The 19,348-nt window shown below is 43.6% G+C and overlaps 1 protein-coding gene across 1 annotated transcript in view; it reads right to left on the bottom strand.

Moving 5' to 3' along the window:
- LOC126470644 (protein obstructor-E-like) overlaps positions 1-19,348 on the bottom strand; it is a 48,903-nt gene that overhangs the window by 20,431 nt on the left and 9,124 nt on the right. Inside the window, exon 2 of the mRNA XM_050098626.1 lies at positions 12,356-12,556. Within this exon, the coding sequence (XP_049954583.1) occupies positions 12,356-12,556 (201 nt within the window). The remainder of the gene's footprint in view (positions 1-12,355; positions 12,557-19,348) is intronic.

Below are 19,348 nucleotides of genomic sequence, written 5' to 3'. Positions count from 1 at the left end.
TGGACGACTTACCTGACGTAGTGCCGAGAACTTATACACACAAACCTTCCTCGTGAATCAATCTAGCTATCAGTGGAAACCGTATCTACTCCCCTACTGCCGGCCGAAGTGGCCGAGCGGTTCTAGGCGCTGCAGTCTGGAACCGCGCTACCGCTACGGTCGCAGGTTCGAATCCTGCCTCGGGCATGGATGTGTGTGATGTCCTTAGGTTAGTTAGGTTTAAGTAGTTCTAAGTTCTAGGGGACTGATTACCTCAGAAGTTAAGTCCCATAGTGCTCAGAGCCATTTGACCCATTTGAACCTGTTACGTTTTACGGACCTCTTTGTACAACACGTGTTTCCATCTTCGCAACCGGCCGGTGTGGCCGTGCGGTTCTAGGCGCTTCAGTCTGGAACCGCGTGACCGCTACAGTCGCAGGTTCGAATCCTGCCTCGGGCATGGATGTGTGTGATGTCCTTAGGTTAGTTAGGTTTAAGTATTTCTAAGTACTAGGGGACTGATGACCTCTGCAGTTAAGTCCCATAGTGCTCAGAGCCATTTGAACCATTTACTCCCCTACTGTAGTTTCTGCGAGCCTTCACAAACAGACAGCAAAACGCGGATGGATACTTAAATTTTAAATATGCTTATATGTGTATATATAAATGTAATGCTCGACAATAATTCGTCTGTGATGTTGTGATCCGTATCAGCTCCTCCACAAAGTCTATAGAGTTCTGTTGCGTCGCGGACACTAGAACTGTCATTCAGATTCCTGTGTTCAAACATTTTTCATATCTCAGTCTTCACAATTGTACGTCTGAAGAAACGAGTGTTTTGAATTGACTTTCTTGTTTACACGGCACAATATGTCTGTAAAATCTAGCAAGATTTCTTTGATTCCTTGAATATATGACAGAATATTTAGCAATTTCCTTTTATTTATAGCACAAATTGGCTTTGACAATGATGTAATGCTGCCTCCTTTGCTTGTTGAACAGTGCTGTTTGATATACGACGTATTTTCCAAATTGTGCGTTCAGTCTTTTCATAGCTGATTACCAATTTTTTTGTCATTTGTACGTTTCTAATTAAAGAGTGTCTTCAAGTTGTAGTCAGCTTATGGACATGTCTTTGTCGTGAAGCATTCATTCTGGCAAGCCTTTAATAGGACCAAATGAAAAATTTTCCATCCATTCGCTTTGATGTTTATGGTTTCCAGAATCTGTTTTCGCTTTCTTCACGTATACTGAACGATGAAAAACAATAAAGCACCCAGAAGGGGAAGGAGAAACGAAATGGGAATTTCACTGGTAGAGAGAATACGTGGTGTTATTTGAGTGACTGCAAAAATCGAGTTAATTTACAAATAACTTGGTAGTATGAGCCCAATTATCAGCAAGACGTTGACCTCCTCTGGCCAGGATGCAGCTAGACTGCTGCTAGACTCCAACGAATGATGCGGGATGACACAGAATGTTATAGAGAGTATATTACTTGTTCTCTGACGGCAGGCGCAGATGTGAAAGGGCCATAATGTGTTTGGTGCGTAGTACAGCGATCCTTCCCTGTGGCGGTCACACATGGTCAATCGGTTCCTTGACGAAAGTATGTCTGCCCTCACGTTCCCATACAATCCAACATCAGCCCGCTGTGACATCCAAATGTTCCACAAATCTGGATATTTGACGATTCGAACAGCGGCCAAGTGGAGGCCGATAATGAGGCCATTTTCTAACTCTGTCACACGCTTTTGAGATTGTCTCACACGAATAAGCGGCACCTCCAAGAATCTTCACAGTGGTCACTCAAGATCTGACGCTGTTCACGCCCATTATATACCCAAACAAGCGTGGTAACAAAACTAAAGAAGCCGGCCGGTGTGGCCGTGCTGTTCTAGGAGCTTCAGTCTGGAACCGCGTGACCGCTACGGTTGCAGGTTCGAATCCTGCCTCGGGCTTGGATGTGTGCGATGTCCTTAGGTTAGTTAGGTTTAAGTAGTTCTAAGTTCTAGGGGACTGATAACCACAGATGTTAAGTCCCATAGTGCTCAGAGCCATTTGAACCATTTTTGAAAACTAAAGATGAAAAACGTAACTGTGCTTTGGTGGGTGGTCTAGCTGTCAAAGAGCACAGCAACTCTAATGATCTACATACCCATCGAAAGTGAATTGAAATCAATACGATGTCTTTCGGGTACTTGACTTTTTTTGTCAGATAGCATAAAACTTCAAATTGGCCAGAATTTTGTAAGAAATACTACCAAACACAGCCGACTCCCACACCACAGGCTCTGCGTTTATGAGTTTGGATGGGAAATATTGAGGTAAGAAAGAAAAAAAATTTCTTGGTCTGGCAGATTCTGTCCGTGAAGTGCGTTATTAAAAGTTCTGTAGAATACCCGTCTACAACTGCTTTAACCTCTCCATTGCAACCAAAATATTTTATAACAGCAAAGTTATAAGAGAAGTCAGAGAATTTCAAACCTGATGAACAGGAAATTGTCCCCACAATTCATTTTCAAATAGCGTCAGTTTTTCCGTTGCCAAAACACTATTCTAGGCTGTTGCATTGTCATAAAATATGAAACTTTGGCTTAGAACCGAAGCCACTCCACTTGTATTCGTCGTGTCCTGTTTTATCCTTGCATTCCAAAAACATGTGCCATCAGGTGTCCGGTAGAGAAAGTGAACTTCACCTTTTTTGGTGTCGGATCGTAGGTTTCCACAAACTATTTTGATTGCTGTTTCTTTTCTGTTGTGATATGATGGATTCATCTCCCGTTCATATTAACAATGGACACAAAAAATTTCGTTTAATTCTCCTTAAATGCTGCAAAACGTAGCAGGGATAATTTTTTTCGCATTTTTCTCATTTTTTCGTCATAAAACCAAACAGGGACCAAACTTTCACTAAACTTTCCCATAGTTAATCCTCCATTCCATATGTGTGCCTATGGCGTCAGCGTCTGTCGACCAGTACAATATTGGCTGGCTGGTTGGTTGACTGGGATTTAAGGGACTAAACAGCAACGTCATTAGTCCCTCAGTCAAGAGACACTTCATCTGGAGGTATTGATATTAATCGAATTATGAAAGTATGCAAGAGAGGTAAAATCTGTACACTGAAAGCAATACTAATGCCAGAGCAAAGAAACTATTTAAAGAGAAGTGAAAATACATGAGTCTGATCAGTACTTATGACAGAGAGGACACGAGGAGTCTCCCGAGGCTCATCTGTGACGAGAGAAACCCTGTCAACCCGATTAAAGGCAAAGACAATTACAGAGTAAAGAATGCCTTCTATTCGGAAGATTCGGAATAGTAAAAGTGAGAAGGCTAAAAACGCAGTGGATGTCAGTTGAATTGGTAATAATAAAGTGAGGTGAGATGATTAGATCAGTAGGTGAGTGGGGCAAGGTGAATGTCCCCTGAGGCTCTGCATTCGATGGAGGCAATTCCTCCCATAGCAATCCCACACATAGTTCATCAAAGTGCTACACCTAGAAAGAAAAAAAAAATAGCGTGTGGCAGAGGAAAAGGGCAAACTGTGCCTAAATGCAACTAAAACAGAGTAAAAGAGGGACGATCAAATAAGCAGCGTAGTTAGCAGGTAGTGTCGAGGGGCCCCCAGACCCAGCATGCTGCAGGAGACACACCAACCCCAACTGCCCTGCCCCACCCAGATAATAAAGGGAAACATGGGAAACTCAGGGGGGTCGATGCCCCTTGCATCCAAAAGAATCTAAAAAGTTGGATGTTTAGGAAATTGTCCGATGGTGACTGCGTAAGTGCGCAAGCTTAATTAGGTCAGCAGGAAGGGTGGTCATTTCTGCAACTGACACAGACAGGTAGTAGCGCACAAGGTGAGTTTGCGTGGAGTGGCTGACCACAGCCACCACTAATCAGTCGCTTGTGCACCAGGCATACGTACGTCCAAAACTTTAGCACTTTAGGGTTCGCACCATTGGGAGTGGGAAATACGGCTTCACATCACTGCGGTAAATCGTGCATTTGGGACCGAATTCCCCTTGAAAAAACCTAGAATGATTACTCCAGTGTCAACCTTATTGTCTGGCGGTCCTCGACGTACGCGACGCACGAAATGGATCTTATGCTTGTGCAAATAATTGCGTAATTCTTCACTCGACTGCAGCATTAAGTCCTGGTGGAAAATGATACCCTGTACCATGTCTACAACCTTATGGGGTGTTACAGTAACAGCTGCATCACCAAGTTGTTTCAAGAGAGTAACGCGCGAGATGCACGATTTTAAGTGAGATGTGACCAATTCGTAATTTATTAAGCGAACAGATTTTGCTGAACACATTTTAAATGTTCTCCACAAAGAAAGAAAGTAACTCATATTGCCCAGAGTGCAAACCAGGAACTGATGGGATGTTTCTGCTAGCCGCTCTGTTTTGCTTTCCTCTCCTGACGTGGCCATGTAGAGAAAATTACCATGGTCATAGCGATCAACACTGAATTTCAGTCTGTCTGTTGAGAATGCCTGGGCCTCGCAGCCACCAGCTGATAACTTTGGTCGTTTCATGACGCAAAACAGTCGCCATGACGCCACCTACTCAGAACGAGGGCTCCCTGTCCGCCAGCAATTACCACCTGGCTTGATGGCTATCACTACCCTGAGACCCAGTGCCTCGAAACGGACGGGCATCTACTCCTCGACGTGCGGGAATCAATAGTGCGTTCCCCACCATATAGGTACCCGACACCCCCTCGTCACCCGCTCCCCCACCCCACAAACGCTGGCTACCATGTTGGGTGTTGGGGGACGCACCCCTCATGGCCCACACTTCTGAAAAAAATTTGAAAAAGTCGTGGTCAAGCCCAGGTATGGGAACTGAAATTAAGTTAATCGAAGTAGATGGTGTAAAATAATGAAACAAAGTGGGAAAAGGCTTCATAGACATCCTTACGAGCAAGCTAGTTAGAAAGAAGGGTTCTACCCTAGAGATAAATTCGAGAAGGAAATTAGTGAGAGAGCTTTAAAAGGCCTTAAAGGACATAATTATTCAGCAAATCGAGTTGACACTTGGCTTATGTTATTGCGCAACATAGTAAAACCTAAATTTCATTCATATCAGCTCAATCACGGTGTCACTACGAGAATTTCTTCGTTGTCCAATATGTGCAATGAAATGTGACTCCTGCTTCGTGTTACAACATCTCACACTAGCGAACGGTTGAGGTTTCTGTTCACATATCACGTGCATCCACTGTTTAACTACAGCACTAGCCCGACGTCTATAGTATGAGGAAGACAACAAACCTTCAAATCGCAGTTAAACTGTGTCATAGTAGCTAGATGACATTCCACATAAATGCTTGTCTTCTGAACGCAACTAATATTTATCTTGCTAAACACAGCTAGTACACTGAAGAGGAATTTTATGCCTTTGATCCTGGTCTATTTTCGTGGGTTTTGGGCAGTATTTGAGTGATTGTGCGTGTGTGTATCTTCCTAACCCTGAAGTGTGACATTGATGAAAGAAGGAGTTACTACGGAAGTGTCCGTCATTCAATTGCACATAAGTGTAGACCTTAACTAACGACTTTTAGAATGTTATTGGATATATCTGTCATACCCCTACTCTTCCTTGCTGTTTGCAAAGCACTGATATGTCATAGCGCTATCCTTGAAAGAAAAAAAAAAAAAAAGCAAGTGAATAAGTTATGCAAACTGGCGAGGTGACGTTTTAATGACAATAAAACACTTGAGGCTCAAGTAACGATGATCATTGTAGTAAACTTATCATCATTTGTAACTGTTACTGGAAGGCGAATTTTCGTAGAGCCCTAACACACCAAATCATGAACAAAACATCTTACTGCCTGAAAGCAAATTGCCTAAGATTATACTTGAACATAAGGGTGGTATACTCTCAGAGATTCCACACAAGACCTCCACAGCTGCAGAGAAAACTACATGTTTGTTAAGGCAGATAACAATAAAATGCTTTATTTACCATTTTGATGCCTCAAGACGAGTACCAGTGCATCCAAATAGGTAGGTACTTAACAAATATCCAGACTACCCCAGTTGCAGTGTGACTTGATGCGGGTCGTGTATATGACTTCCACTGAGGTTCTCCTCTTATGAAATGAATCAGGAGACTCCTCCGTTTTGCAGAAACAGCTTAACATAATGAAAATCGCAACAGCTTCTTAATTACGAACTTTGCATCACCTTACTGAGGAGATTATACTGAACTGTGATGTCAAGCGTACCAAACATTTGCTTTCGTCGTCGCGTAGCGAATTCGAAGCGAGCCACGTTATTACCAGTTGGCGAGTCGTAACACGCGGCGAGGAGAACGGATTGGAAGACGTAAAAAGCGCCGACATGCTCCATCACTTGGCGAACGCTTTCTCTTTCCTTCCTCCGCTGCAGGTCGCGTCTGGCGGCAAAAATGAAGCGCCGCGGCTACTGCGCCGTCTACTGGCTTCTTCCCTCTACCTGAATTTCTCGGCATGCCTGCTCACAAAAACGCTTCCGCCCACCCGCAGAGGTTCATTGTCGACTTTCTATGCGAGCTTATCTGGGAAGAAAGTAGATGCTTTTTCGTCCTGCCGTTCAGAGTGAAACACTATAGAAAGTACGACACGCCGTGTAATAAACAAAACAATTCCATATCTCGCAGGAGCGACATCATATGTTTGATAGTACAGAAGAACTGATTTTCAAAACGTAGAGATTTGGTATTAAAAGGTCTATCACTGTTGTTGTAACAGTCATCCAGTTTCTAACTTTAAATGTAAAGTGTAGCGATACAGAAATCCACTACAGTTGCATAAGAGATCATGTCGCTTAAATGGCTCTAGGTCCTTAACTTCTCGATAAATAATCTCTAGCTGAGCTACGGCGTGTTGTCCCCTCTCTCGATCTGTTCCTCATGTTTTCAAGTAGAGTTAATTTAAGAATTATTTTAAAGCTCACTTCCCTGATCCCGCAACAAGTAACATGATTTACTTTCAGTGCCATCGCGAGAACTCACAACACAACAATGTTGTATTTTCTCTTCCCACAGAAGACAAAACTCCCCTGTGTTTCGAACAATAAATTGTAAAGAGTGGATTCATAGACAGTCGAGCCGGATATCTAACTTTCTTACACTTTGGAGGATGCCTAAAAGTTGTACCTTATTGAAAAATTTTCTTCTCTTGAAGTTATCGAAAGAGCTTCCTCACTGTCTTCGTCGTTCCTCCTGAGACTACATCATGGATGAAATTTTTGTTACAAGAGCACTTTGTCGCAGTTTCAGTTACATGTGGCTGGAATGCTGTCTTTTTCGGTTCCAACTTCATACTTTTCTTACCTCGGCTATTTTTCGAGTGGGAGAATATTTTGGTATGAACGCCTCCCTCCCATGTCTCCTCTTTTCTCTCCCCGCCACTTTTCGAACCCATTGCTGGGACTATTCACCGCATTTCCTCTCGTTAGGAGTTTCCGTTGGTCGAATAGCATCGTTGCATCATTTAACGCACGGTCTTTGGAAGATGGCCAGTGACAGGCAGATAGCGAGCTGGTGAAATGTTGAGCCTTCTGTTGATCAAGGATAACAGTAACTTGTAACTCTAGGTTGGAGGACTCGAACTTCAATCGAAGACGACCAACGGCTGTCATTTCAGCTGCAGAACGTTAATTATTGTTTTGTATTCGTGGGAACAGTATTGCAGGCCCACCTCACCGACGGTCTGGTCATTCTCAAACATTTCAAGGACGATTCAGTCGAGTGCTGTGTAAAAAAGTCTTTTCGCGCTCGGTATATAACGAAAGCGGCCAGCTCCCTGTGTACTCCTTATCTTCCATCACAGCAGCGTTTGCAGTGAACATGTCAGTGTCCAATCTGGATCGTATATCAGTGGTAAACCGTTCACTACACGGATATCTCCCGGTTTAGTTTCTATTTATATTTGGCGGCACGCCAGAAACTGGTATCAGTTACCTAATTTACATTAACTGGAAACCTTCTCGTGAGGCAGTGTCTGTGTGCGAGTTATTCTTAGATGGACTCATAGACATCCAAGTCTCACCACGTAGTACTACCCCTGCGTAAAGATGACATACATTATGCTTTCTGCCTACAGGATGATAAATCTTACAAGGAGAGGTCCCCAGCGATGGGAATGACTTTTTGAAACCATCTGTAAGATGATGTAGGTTAAGACCCCAGGTATCACTGCCTGCAGCCAGTCATTTGATAGGCTCTCGTTTGCAAGTAATCAATTTCAGGAAATCACTGAAAATTTTTTGTCGGTTAATTACAAACGAGGGCCCAGGTTGTGATACCGTATAGATGGTTTCGAAAAGTAGATCCTACCGCTGGGGAGTTCTTCTTGTTAGCCATAGATGGTTCGTGTCGTTCACTAGTAGCTTCGACATCTAGCAGTTCAGCACATGAAGTAGCTAGCTTAATCTCCTGGCTTGAAACTCATGGAGCACGTTTTCGGAAGACGAGATGCTGCTCACAGTACTCCTCTGCACACATGCAGCAGTGACAGCAGCATTTCGAGATTACTAGCATCCACTGACTACGCATGTCATAGGCACCATCACATAACGATGTATGTGTTCCATTACTGCTCAGACTAACCACATTTCATAATGACATCATATGTGCGACACTAAACTGACACATAACGCTTTTCTTTTTAAAGAAAGTATCATGTATTACTACGGGAGGTATTACTGGTCAAATATAGAAGAAAAATTCCTATAATGACGCCGAGAAGCGCCTACCTGATGAGTCACGGACCAATCTATCCTCTCATTCCCATCTGTCTGTTGTTTGGAAGTAGCACTATAGGCAGCGCTGCGAATGGTTACACATCCTGACACATGTTTCACCCGTTCTTCGTAGTGAATCAAGCACTCTTTCAAATACACCTGGCTTCGTTCGGATGGCGTCACATGTATGGTCACACGATCCCGTAATGTCTGCACACTGTCGGTGGGTTGGGCATACACCTATGCATTTAAATGTCGCCGTAGTCATAAATCCAACGGATTCTAGTGCGCTGAATGGGGAGCTCATGCAACCTGACGTCAACAACCACTCCATCGCCTATACTGCCGCACCATTCGTTGTAAACGGAGTGGTGTCCCGTTGTGCATAACCCACAGTCGTGTATCTGCAAGGGTAACTTTCTCCAGTAGCACTGGTAATTCGTCGCACAAGAAATCAGTGGTAGGCAGCACCTGTTAATTTATATGGTAAATTGCATGGCCCTATGAGTGTGCAATCGACAATTCCTGCAATTACATTGATGCTGAAGCGATCCTAATGCCTAACATCCACGACTGCTCAAGGATTTGCATCTGCCCACACATTTATATTGTGGTAATTTATATGCCATCTCTTGTGAATCCTGCCTTCACCATCGAATACTGTACATACTCACAAGTAATATTGCTCATAACTTAAGAGGTATTGGTTTCCGGTCGTATAAGTATGGGATCTTTTGTTCATGTTTTAACTAATACTATCCCCAGTAAGAATAAGTGACACCTTTCCTATCTGTATCTTTAGCTCATTTCAAATCTGCTGTGAGTTAGAAGATACATACTGAATTTGGGTCTGAATATTCACGTTTTACTGTTATCTCCATATTATAAACGTATATTAACTTGTGTTGCATTCGAAACTTAAGTTTCTGAATTTGCCTTAAATTTGAAACTTTTCCTCTTCCCCTCGCAGTGTAGCAGCGCCCTCACGCTGAGGTCAATATAGTGTCGAGCTAGCAAGAGCTCTCGCCCAGTTCGTGACCTCATCTGGAGGAGTCAGCATGGTAGTATAGGACCAACGTGATAGTTACGGTCTCTGAGGAACTTGTTCATTTAAATGTAGACCATTGTACTGCTACAGAACAGTTTGTTAATATGTGCATCGGGTGATAATTTAATAGTCTCTAACAGTTGTAAACTATCAAGCAATCCTTTAACAAAGATTTGTGTCAAAACACCAACTCATCGAGCAATCAAAGAACCCACAGTTGTGGCCAGACCATTATAATATCAGTTAGTCACAACTATTTTAACTAGTATTCGTTCATGAGAGAGCAAAAAGCAATTTCCAGTATGCTTATCGCCTTAAATCTCATATGCATCCTGAGTTTAACAAAGTGCATCACTCCGTATGTGAAACGAAGCAAGATGGCGCAATAATTAAGGCATGAATTCCAAATTCGAGGGCTCAATTTCCCGTTATTCTATCTAGATTTACCTTTCCCTAAATCTCCTGATACTGCTGCCTCAGTGGTTCCTTTAAAACGAATATGGTCAGTCTACTAGTTCATCCTTAGACAGTTCCATCTCGTGCTCTATATGTAATGATCTCATAATCGTCTTTCTCTTCCTTCCGGTTATCAACACACGTGACTGCCATAGTGTTTCGCAAGCTGAATGTATCACGTTTCTTATACAGGGTGTTACAAAAATGTACGGCCCAACTTTCAGGAAACATTCCTCACACACAAGTAAAGAAAAGATGTTCTGTGGACATGTGTACGGAAACGCTTAATTTCCATGTTAGAGCTCATTTTAGTTTCGTCAGTATGTACTGTTCCTCGATTCACCACCCGTTGGCCCAACTGAAGGAAGGTAATGTCGACATCGGTGCTTGTGTTGACATGCGACTCATTGCTCTACAGTATTAGCATCAAGCACATCAGTACGTAGCATCAACAGGTTAGTGTTCATCACGAACGTGGTTTTGCAGTCAGTGCAATGTTTACAAATGCGGAGTTGGCAGATGCCCATTTGATGTATGGATTAGCACGGGGCAATAGCCGTGGCGCGGTATGTTTGTACCGAGACAGATTTCCAGAACGAAGGTGTCCCGACAGGAAGACGTTCGAAGCAATTGTTCGGCGTCTTAGGGAGCACGGAACATTCCAGTCTATGACTCGCGACTGGGGAAGACCTAGAACGACGATGACACCTGCAATGGACGAGGCAATTCTTCGTGCAGTTGACGAAAATCCTAATGTCAGCGTCAGAGAAGTTGCTGCTGTACAAGGTAACGTTGACCACGTCACTGTATGGAGAGTGCTGCGGGAGAACCAGTTGTTTCCGTACCGTGTACAGCGTGTGCAGGCACTATCAGCAGCTGATTGGCCTCCACGGGTACACTTCTGCGATTGGTTCATCCCACAATGTGTCAATCCTCATTTCAGGGCAAATGTTCTCTTCACGGATGAGGCTTCATTCCAACGTGATCAAATAGCAAATTTTCACAATCAACATCTGTGGGCTGACGAGAATCCGCACGCAATTGTGCAATCACGTCATCGACACAGATTTTCTGTGAACGTTTGGGCAGGCATTGTTGGTGATGTCTTGATTGGGCCCCATGTTCTTCCACCTATGCTCAATGGAGCACGTTATCATGATTTCATATGGGTTACTCTACCTGTGCTGCTAGAACATGTGCCTTTACAAGTACGACACAACATGTGGTTCGTGCACGATGGAGCTCCTGCACATTTCAGTCCAAGTGTTCGTACGCTTCTCAACAACAGATTCGGTGAACGATGGATTGGTAGAGGCGGACCAATTCATTGGCCTCCACGCTCTCCTCACCTCAACCCTCTTGACTTTCATTTATGGGGGCATTTGAAAGCTCTTGTCTACGCAACCCCAGTACCAAAAGTAGAGACTTTTCGTGCTCGTATTGTGGACGGCTGTGATACAATACGCCATTCTCCAGGGCTGCATCAGCGCATCAGGGATTCCATGCGATGGAGGGTGGATGCATGTATCCTCGCTAACGGAGGACATTTTGAACATTTCCTGCAACAAAGTGTTTGAAATTACGCTGGTACGTTCTCTTGCTGTCTGTTTCCATTCCATGATTAATGTGATTTGAAGAGAAGTAATAAAATGAGCTCTAACATGGAAAGTAAGCGTTTCCGGACACATTTCCTCATAACATATTTTCTTTGTTTGTGTGTGAGGAATGTTTCCTGAAAGTTTGGCCGTACCTTTTTGTAACACCCTGTATTAACATCATTATTACTGTTTACATTTTAGGCTGATTACTTACTATCTGCTACGTTACGTAAAACGAGACTGATGAACCTCCAATGGCCGATTTGCCAACAAGAGTTTGTGTCAGTGTTAAAATTTCGTAACAATGCATTTGCTCTTTACTAGTCCACACAAATTCTTTGCAGTAATTCTGCTTAGAAAATTTGTAAGTTAAAACTAAATACTGAAAACAAGTGTTTCTGCGATCATTTATGATAGGCTAAAAACAATTTAACAGAACAGAAGTATAGAAAGGGCCATTACAACGACTTCTTTTCGTTTCCAGTGAATAGTTGAACAGAAATGGCAGTAATATGTGAAGCTTACGCAGTTCTATTCTGTCACCGCAGTCGACGTTGAAAGGCTGGTCGCACTTGTTGATCTTGCGGATGAGGGGGTCGAAGACGAGTCCGTCCGGACACAACTTCTCCGTGGCGACCCCGTCGCGGCATTCGTAGAACTTGTCGCACTGGCGCGAGTCCTCGAACACGGCGTCTTTCTCCGGGCATTTGAAGTTGCTGGCCGCATCTGAAACATTTTTTGCTCATTAATCCTCCGCCACCAACTGAGTATCCTTCAGACACGATAGCTACAACACATTCCAACATTACTTGTCCTCGACCGAATATGTCTACACCACTGCATAAAACTTCATTGTTAAAGTGTGTTTCATTGGGATCACTCAAATAAAGAAGGTAGAGAAAAAGTAGTAAGGGATTCTTAGAAGAAGAACCATAGGTTATGTCCATCCATGTAAGAGGTAAAACATCAAACATTTCTAGGAAGACGTACTACTAAAACAGAAATCGCGGAAAGATTTTATCTTTCTACATATATCATCAAGACCGGTAATTTCCATATTTTAGACTTTGCTCTTGAGTTAATATTGTCATTTTATACGACAGACTATGATATCTGCCCCGTCGGAGGTTCGGGTCTTCCCTCGGGCATGGATGTGTGTGTCGTCCTTAAACGTAAGTTAGTTTAAGTTGCATTAAGTAGTGTGTAAGCTTAGAGACCGATAACTTCAGCAGTTTGGTCCCATAACATCTTAACACAAATTTCCAAATTTCCTATGACATCTGCTGCAGAAAGGCATCAAGAAATCCAATGTTCGCACTCAAAGTTAAAAAAAAGCAACGTGTGATGCAAATTGGTCACAAATTGACTCTCATACAGGTATCAATGACAAATTAAAAACTGTAGATTTTGGCGGCCGACAAATGAATGTGTGAAGCTGCTGTGCAGTTTCACCACGCAGCTTTGCAAGCACAGTAAATCGGGGACATGTTGCTACCAGGGCATAAAATCTTTGCGAACTTCACTCCGTGTACTCAGCTGTACAGCAACTATGCCTCATAGACAGGCGTGTGAACAATATACGCAGATGAATCTTCCTGGCAGATTAAAACTGTGAGCCGGACCGAGACTCGAACTCGGGACCTTTGCCTTTCGCGGGGAAGTGCTCTACCATCTGAGTTACCCAAGCACGACTCACGACCCGTCCTCACAGCTTCAATTCCGCCAGTACCTCGTGTCCTACCTTCCAAACTTCACAGAAGCTCTTCTGCGAACCTTGCAGAACTAGCACTCCTGGAAGAAAGGATATTGCGGAGACATGGCTTAGCCACAGCCTGGGGGATGTTTCCAGAATGAGATTTTCACTCTGCAGTGAAGTGTGCTCTGATATGAAACTTCCTGGCAGATTAAAACTGTGTGCCAGACCGAGACTCTTCTTCCAGGAGTGCTAGATCTGCAGAGAAGAGCCTCTGTGAAGTTTGGAAGATAGGAGACGAGGTACTGGTGGAATTCAAGCTGTGAGGACGGGTCGTGAGTCGTGCTTGGGTAGCTCAGATGGTAGAGCACTTGCCCGCGAAAGGCAAAGGTCCCGAGTTCGAGTCTCGGTCCAGTGCACAGTTTTAGTCTGCTAGTAAGTTTCATATCAGCGCACACTCCGCTGCAGAGTGAAAATCTCATTCTGGCAATATACGCAGATGTCATCATTTGAGAGAGGATGCGTAGTTGGACTCAAAGAAGTCTGTTGGAGTAATCGACGAATCTCTCGACATTTCAGTAGGAGCGATGCTACTGCTCTACGATATTGTCAGAAATGGGTGAACCATGGCCGAACATAGCATCAAGAAGGAAACAGTCGACCTAGAGAGACGACAGAACGTGGGAACCGAGCAGTCGTCAGAGAGGCACTCGGAGTCCCTGATTCATCATTATCATCGACCCGGCGTGCAACTGACACTTCAGTGACCACAGTGATTATTATTAGGCGACTCAGAGAAAGCGGTCTGAGCTCGCGGAGCTCCTTGTGCCAACTACCATTGACCTCTGCGCACCAACAAGCTCACATGAGCCGGCCGGTGTGGCCGAGCGGTTCTAGGCGCTACAGTCTGGAACCGCGCGACCGCTACGGTCTCAGGTTCGAATCCTGCCTCGGGCATGGATGTGTGTGATGTCCTCAGGCTAGTTAGGTTTAAGTAGTTCTAAGTTCTAGGGGACTGATGACCTCAGCAGTTGAGTCCCATAGTGCTCAGAGCCATTTGAACCAAACTCACTTGAAGTCATGTCAGGCTCATTCTCTTCAGTGATGAGTCACGCTTCGAAGTGAGCCCAGATGACCAGAGGAGACATGTCTGGAGACGCCCCAGAGAGCGGTGAGATACCAGCCTGACTGTCCCCCGCCATGTGGCACGACAACCAGGAGTGAGGGTGTGTGGTGGTGTTTCATTTCATAGCAGGACCCCTTTGGTTGTCATCCGCGAGATCCTTCCATTACAACGGGACGTCGACGGTATTGTACGCCCAGTTTTGTTGTCTTTCATGGCAAGTCATCCTGGGTTTACATTTCAGCAAGTTAATGACCTTCTGAACAAGGCAAGAGTTTGTACTGCTTGTCTTTGTGCTTGCCAAATCCTATTTTCACCAGCAAGGTCGATGTATCTATCCCCAATCAGAGCCCACCAACCATCTCGGGATTTTGCTGGTCGGACTAGCCCAACTGGACAGAAATTCGAGTTTTTTTTCTTGGAGTGTACTTGACTCAAACAGCTAATTGCATCAGCGGTTGCCGAAATCTGCATGCCAGTAAGCATGACGACATGAAATACTAAGGTTCCAGTATCGGGATATTGTACCTGAGCTTCTGGGTTCAAATGGCTCTGAGCACTATGGGACTCAACTGCTGTGGTCATCTGTCCCCTAGAACTTAGAACTACTTAAACCTAACTAACCTAAGGACATCACACACATCCACGCCCGAGGCAGGATTCAAACAGAACACAGTAACATGTGTCTTTCAAGCTGCATACTCTTGGTGCTTGGGGTCCGAGTTCCTAAAACATAAATGGACCAATCATGAACTGCGGCGTGAAGCCACACCAAACAGTGACGCGTTCACTATGTGGGGGAACTTCACGGACGTTCGTTGGCGGTGACGATCGCCAAATGCGACAGTTGTGAGTGTTCACTGCCCCAGTAAGCGTAGTGTGCTTCCTCACTCCACAAAGTGTTCCAAAGGCACATATGGTCAACTTCACCCCTTTCAAGAACCGTAAGAGCAAAGTCTACTCGAATGTCTGTACCACGTGACAACAGTTGTTAGGCAACGTGAAGTTTCTACGGATACCATTTCACAACTGTTCGCAGCAGTTTTCTAACGGTAGACCGCGGAATGTTCAGCTCTCGTGCACAGCTTGAAAATCGCACATTATGTTCAGCATTCTCAGCCCTGGCAGTAGTAACTTCGCCAAGAGTATGTGGCAATCGGGGGCAAACCGAATCACTGACCGATCCAAACCGCGTAACCACCAAGATCACCAGATTTGAACCCTCTTACGTGGAAATTTGTTTCTTTCAATGGTTTATTCGTTATTTTTCTTCCAAGTGCCCTTACAAATGTTTTCACACAGTTTCCTTCTCCTACGATCATTCATTTTTCATTGGAGCCCTCCCAAGGAGCGACAGTTTAATTATAAACCACCCCCTACGTTTTAGGTTCCCATTATACCTGCAAGTAATTTGATTGCTTACTTACTAATGCCCTAAATCTTCTTATCGTGAATCAGAAGAGTGTTGCCTTAGAGATCAGATAATTTCTGCTCTGTGTCGTTGCGCACACAAGAAAAGTAATTTTAAATCAAATTTCAGTATACCTAAGGTGAACTGCATTACATTGTACTTTTGTCATTCGCACTAGGTGTCAGGAGCTATTATTTCACTGCTTCTCAGAAAATTTCTTCGAAGTTTAGCTGAACCACGCGACGCTACTTAAATCTCAGCAATTTAAGCCATTCCGTTTCGAGTATTTTTAGTGTATAGCAACGTTTCATTTCCTAAGAACCATTACAACTTTTTCCGCTAGATTCTTTCTTTTCTTCATAATGCAAGCATCGAGTCCCTCCAACACTGACTGATAGACTTATCGTTTGCTCAAATTTTTGACAACAGGAAGACACACAAGTATTACACATACGCACTTACATGCCTCCACAAACCCTGGCATTGAGCGTGATGGCTCAGTGGTTACGAAATGGAACTCATATTCGGGAGGATTGGGGTCAAAATTCTATTCGGCAGTTACGAATGGATATCAAATATAAGTGAGTCATAACATGCAGTGTTTCTTGATAATCTGTGTTGTCGGCCAACGAACATGAATAGTAATGAAGAGCACTTTGAGTGTATGTGAAAACAGGAAGAACAAATAAGTGTTATTCGTTGGAGCAGGATGGTGGGAAAAAATGTTTTAGGTGGTCATTTCACGGCAGCTCACCTGCAAACCGACATGTATGTGTTTCTATGTATGTGTTTTTATAGAAGTCGTCTGACGATGAATGAGTAAATTCGAAGCCAGCAACAGTGTTTTTTGGATACTGTTAAACAAAATAAAATTGTAGTTGGTTGCCTCTGTACACTGTCAACATTCTATATGACATTAAAAGTCTGCGGTAACTATGTCAATGGTGAGTGAACTTGATTCACTAGTCTAAAAATTAAAATTTGATAAATTAGAAGTTTCTGATCTGGGATACAGTGCGGTGAAACCAGAATCTCAAGAATCTACGCCTCCCCTCCCCCGACCCCCGTTGCACGAAATCGTGGGAGGTGCGTAGATTCTGGTTTCAGGGAGGTTCGAGTAGCCACAATGGTGTCTATTAATGTGGGCATTTTATCAGCAATTTTTTAGAACAATAGTCATCTATAGTAACTGTCATGGTTTGTTGTTACGTAACTCACAGTCTGCAGGTGCCATCTGCTGAGAGCTGCGTGCACTAGTCTTGGGGGCCTTGTATGTTTTCATATCCAGTGTGATGTGTGCAACCAGAATATGCACTAAGCCTCCGGCATGTTTATGATAAGCTTTACTGTAGGCCTGATCCCGTTTGGTTCATACAGGACTGTGACACATCCAGTAATAATGTAACCTGCCGCTTCCTTCTTATTTCCAGTGTGGGTTGTCAAATGTTCAAATGTGTGTGAAATCTTATGGCACTTAACTGCTAAGGTTATCAGTCCCTAAGCTTACACACTACTTAACCTAAATTATCCTAAGGACACACACACACACACACACACACACACACACACACACACACACACACACACATACACACACTGCCCGTGGGAGGACTCGAACCTCCGCCGGGACCAGCCGCACAGTCCATGACTGCAGCGCCCTTAGAACGCTCGGCTAATCCCGCGCGGCAATGTGGGTTGTCAATTTAGGGACAAAGTAGGTTACATTTTTTAAAATATATTTCAGTCATCTTCTGTTTTCTTCTATTTACAGGACACCGCGCAGTGTTTGAGAATGTTGACTGGACTATACTCTTTGAAATTGTGAAGGTATCAGGGATAAAATACGGTATCGAAAGGTCTTTTGCGACTTGTACCGAAACCAGACTGCAGTTACACGGGTCGAAGGACATGAAAAGGAAGCTGTGGTTGAGAATGGAATGAGACAGTTTTTCAGCCTTTGCCAGAAGTTATTCAATCTGTACCTTAAGGAAGCAATAAAGGAAACCATGGAGAAATTTGGAAAGGGAATTGAAGTTTTTCAGAGACGGCAAAGGATTTAGAAAGACCTCTGAATGGAATGGAGAGTGTCCTGAAAAGAGCGAAAGTAAAACGAGGCGATACTGATGGAATTAGATTAAGAAACGAGAAAACAAAAGTAGTATGTGAGTTTTGCTATTTGGGCAGTAAAATAAGTGTGATGGTAGAGTAGAGGACATATAAAATCAGATTGACAACAGGTAAAAAAGCATTTATATTTCTGAAAAGGAGGAATTTGTTAACAATTTCACAAAGTTGCATTGTTATGGAGATGTGATCCTGTTAAATGAAGGAAAGAAGAACATTTTATGAATAGAGCTCTGTTGCTATAACACTTCGTTTGCATTAATGGAGTCGCGTCCAGGAATTGAATGCGTGAGTTTAATGAGTTTAATCATTTCATAACTCGCATATGTCACAAGCTGCAATTTTAATAATTTCTAAATGCTTTAGCTGTGACATAGAGCGCTATATAAGTAATATACAGGGTGTTACAAAAAGGTACGGCCAAACTTTCAGGAAACATTCCTCACACACAAACAAAGAAAATATGTTATGTGGACATGTGTCCGGAAACGCTTACTTTCCATGTTAGAGCTCATTTTATTACTTCTCTTCAAATCACATTAATCATGGAATGGAAACACACAGCAACAGAACGTACCAGCGTGACTTCAAACACTTTGGTACAGGAAATGTTCAAAACGTCCTCCGTTAGCGAGGATACATGCATCCACCCTCCGTCGCATGGAATCCCTGATGCGCTGATGCAGCCCTGGAGAATGGCGTATTGTATCACAGCCGTCCACAATACGAGCACGAAGAGTCTCTACATTTGGTACCGGGGTTGCGTAGACAAGAGCTTTCAAATGCCCCCATAAATGAAAGTCAAGAGGGTTGAGGTGAGGAGAGCGTGGAGGCCAATGAATTGGTCCGCCTCTACCAATCCATCGGTCACCGAATCTGTTGTTGAGAAGCGTGCGAACACTTCGACTGAAATGTGCAGGAGCTCCATCGTGCATGAACCACATGTTGTGTCGTACTTGTAAAGGCACATGTTCTAGCAGCACAGGTAGGTGGAAGAAACTAAAATGAGCTCTAACATGGAAACTAAGCGTTTCCGGACACATGTCCACATGACATCTTTTCTTTATTTGTGTGTGAGGAATGTTTCCTGAAAGTTTGGCCGTACCTTTTTGTAACACCCTGTATAGACCCTAAAAATTTGCAGCATAACATCAGTTTAAGTTTGAT

Source organism: Schistocerca serialis, chromosome 3 (assembly GCF_023864345.2).
Source record: "Schistocerca serialis cubense isolate TAMUIC-IGC-003099 chromosome 3, iqSchSeri2.2, whole genome shotgun sequence".
NCBI lineage: Eukaryota > Metazoa > Arthropoda > Insecta > Orthoptera > Acrididae > Schistocerca > Schistocerca serialis.
This window is presented reverse-complemented; position numbering and strand designations above follow the sequence as displayed.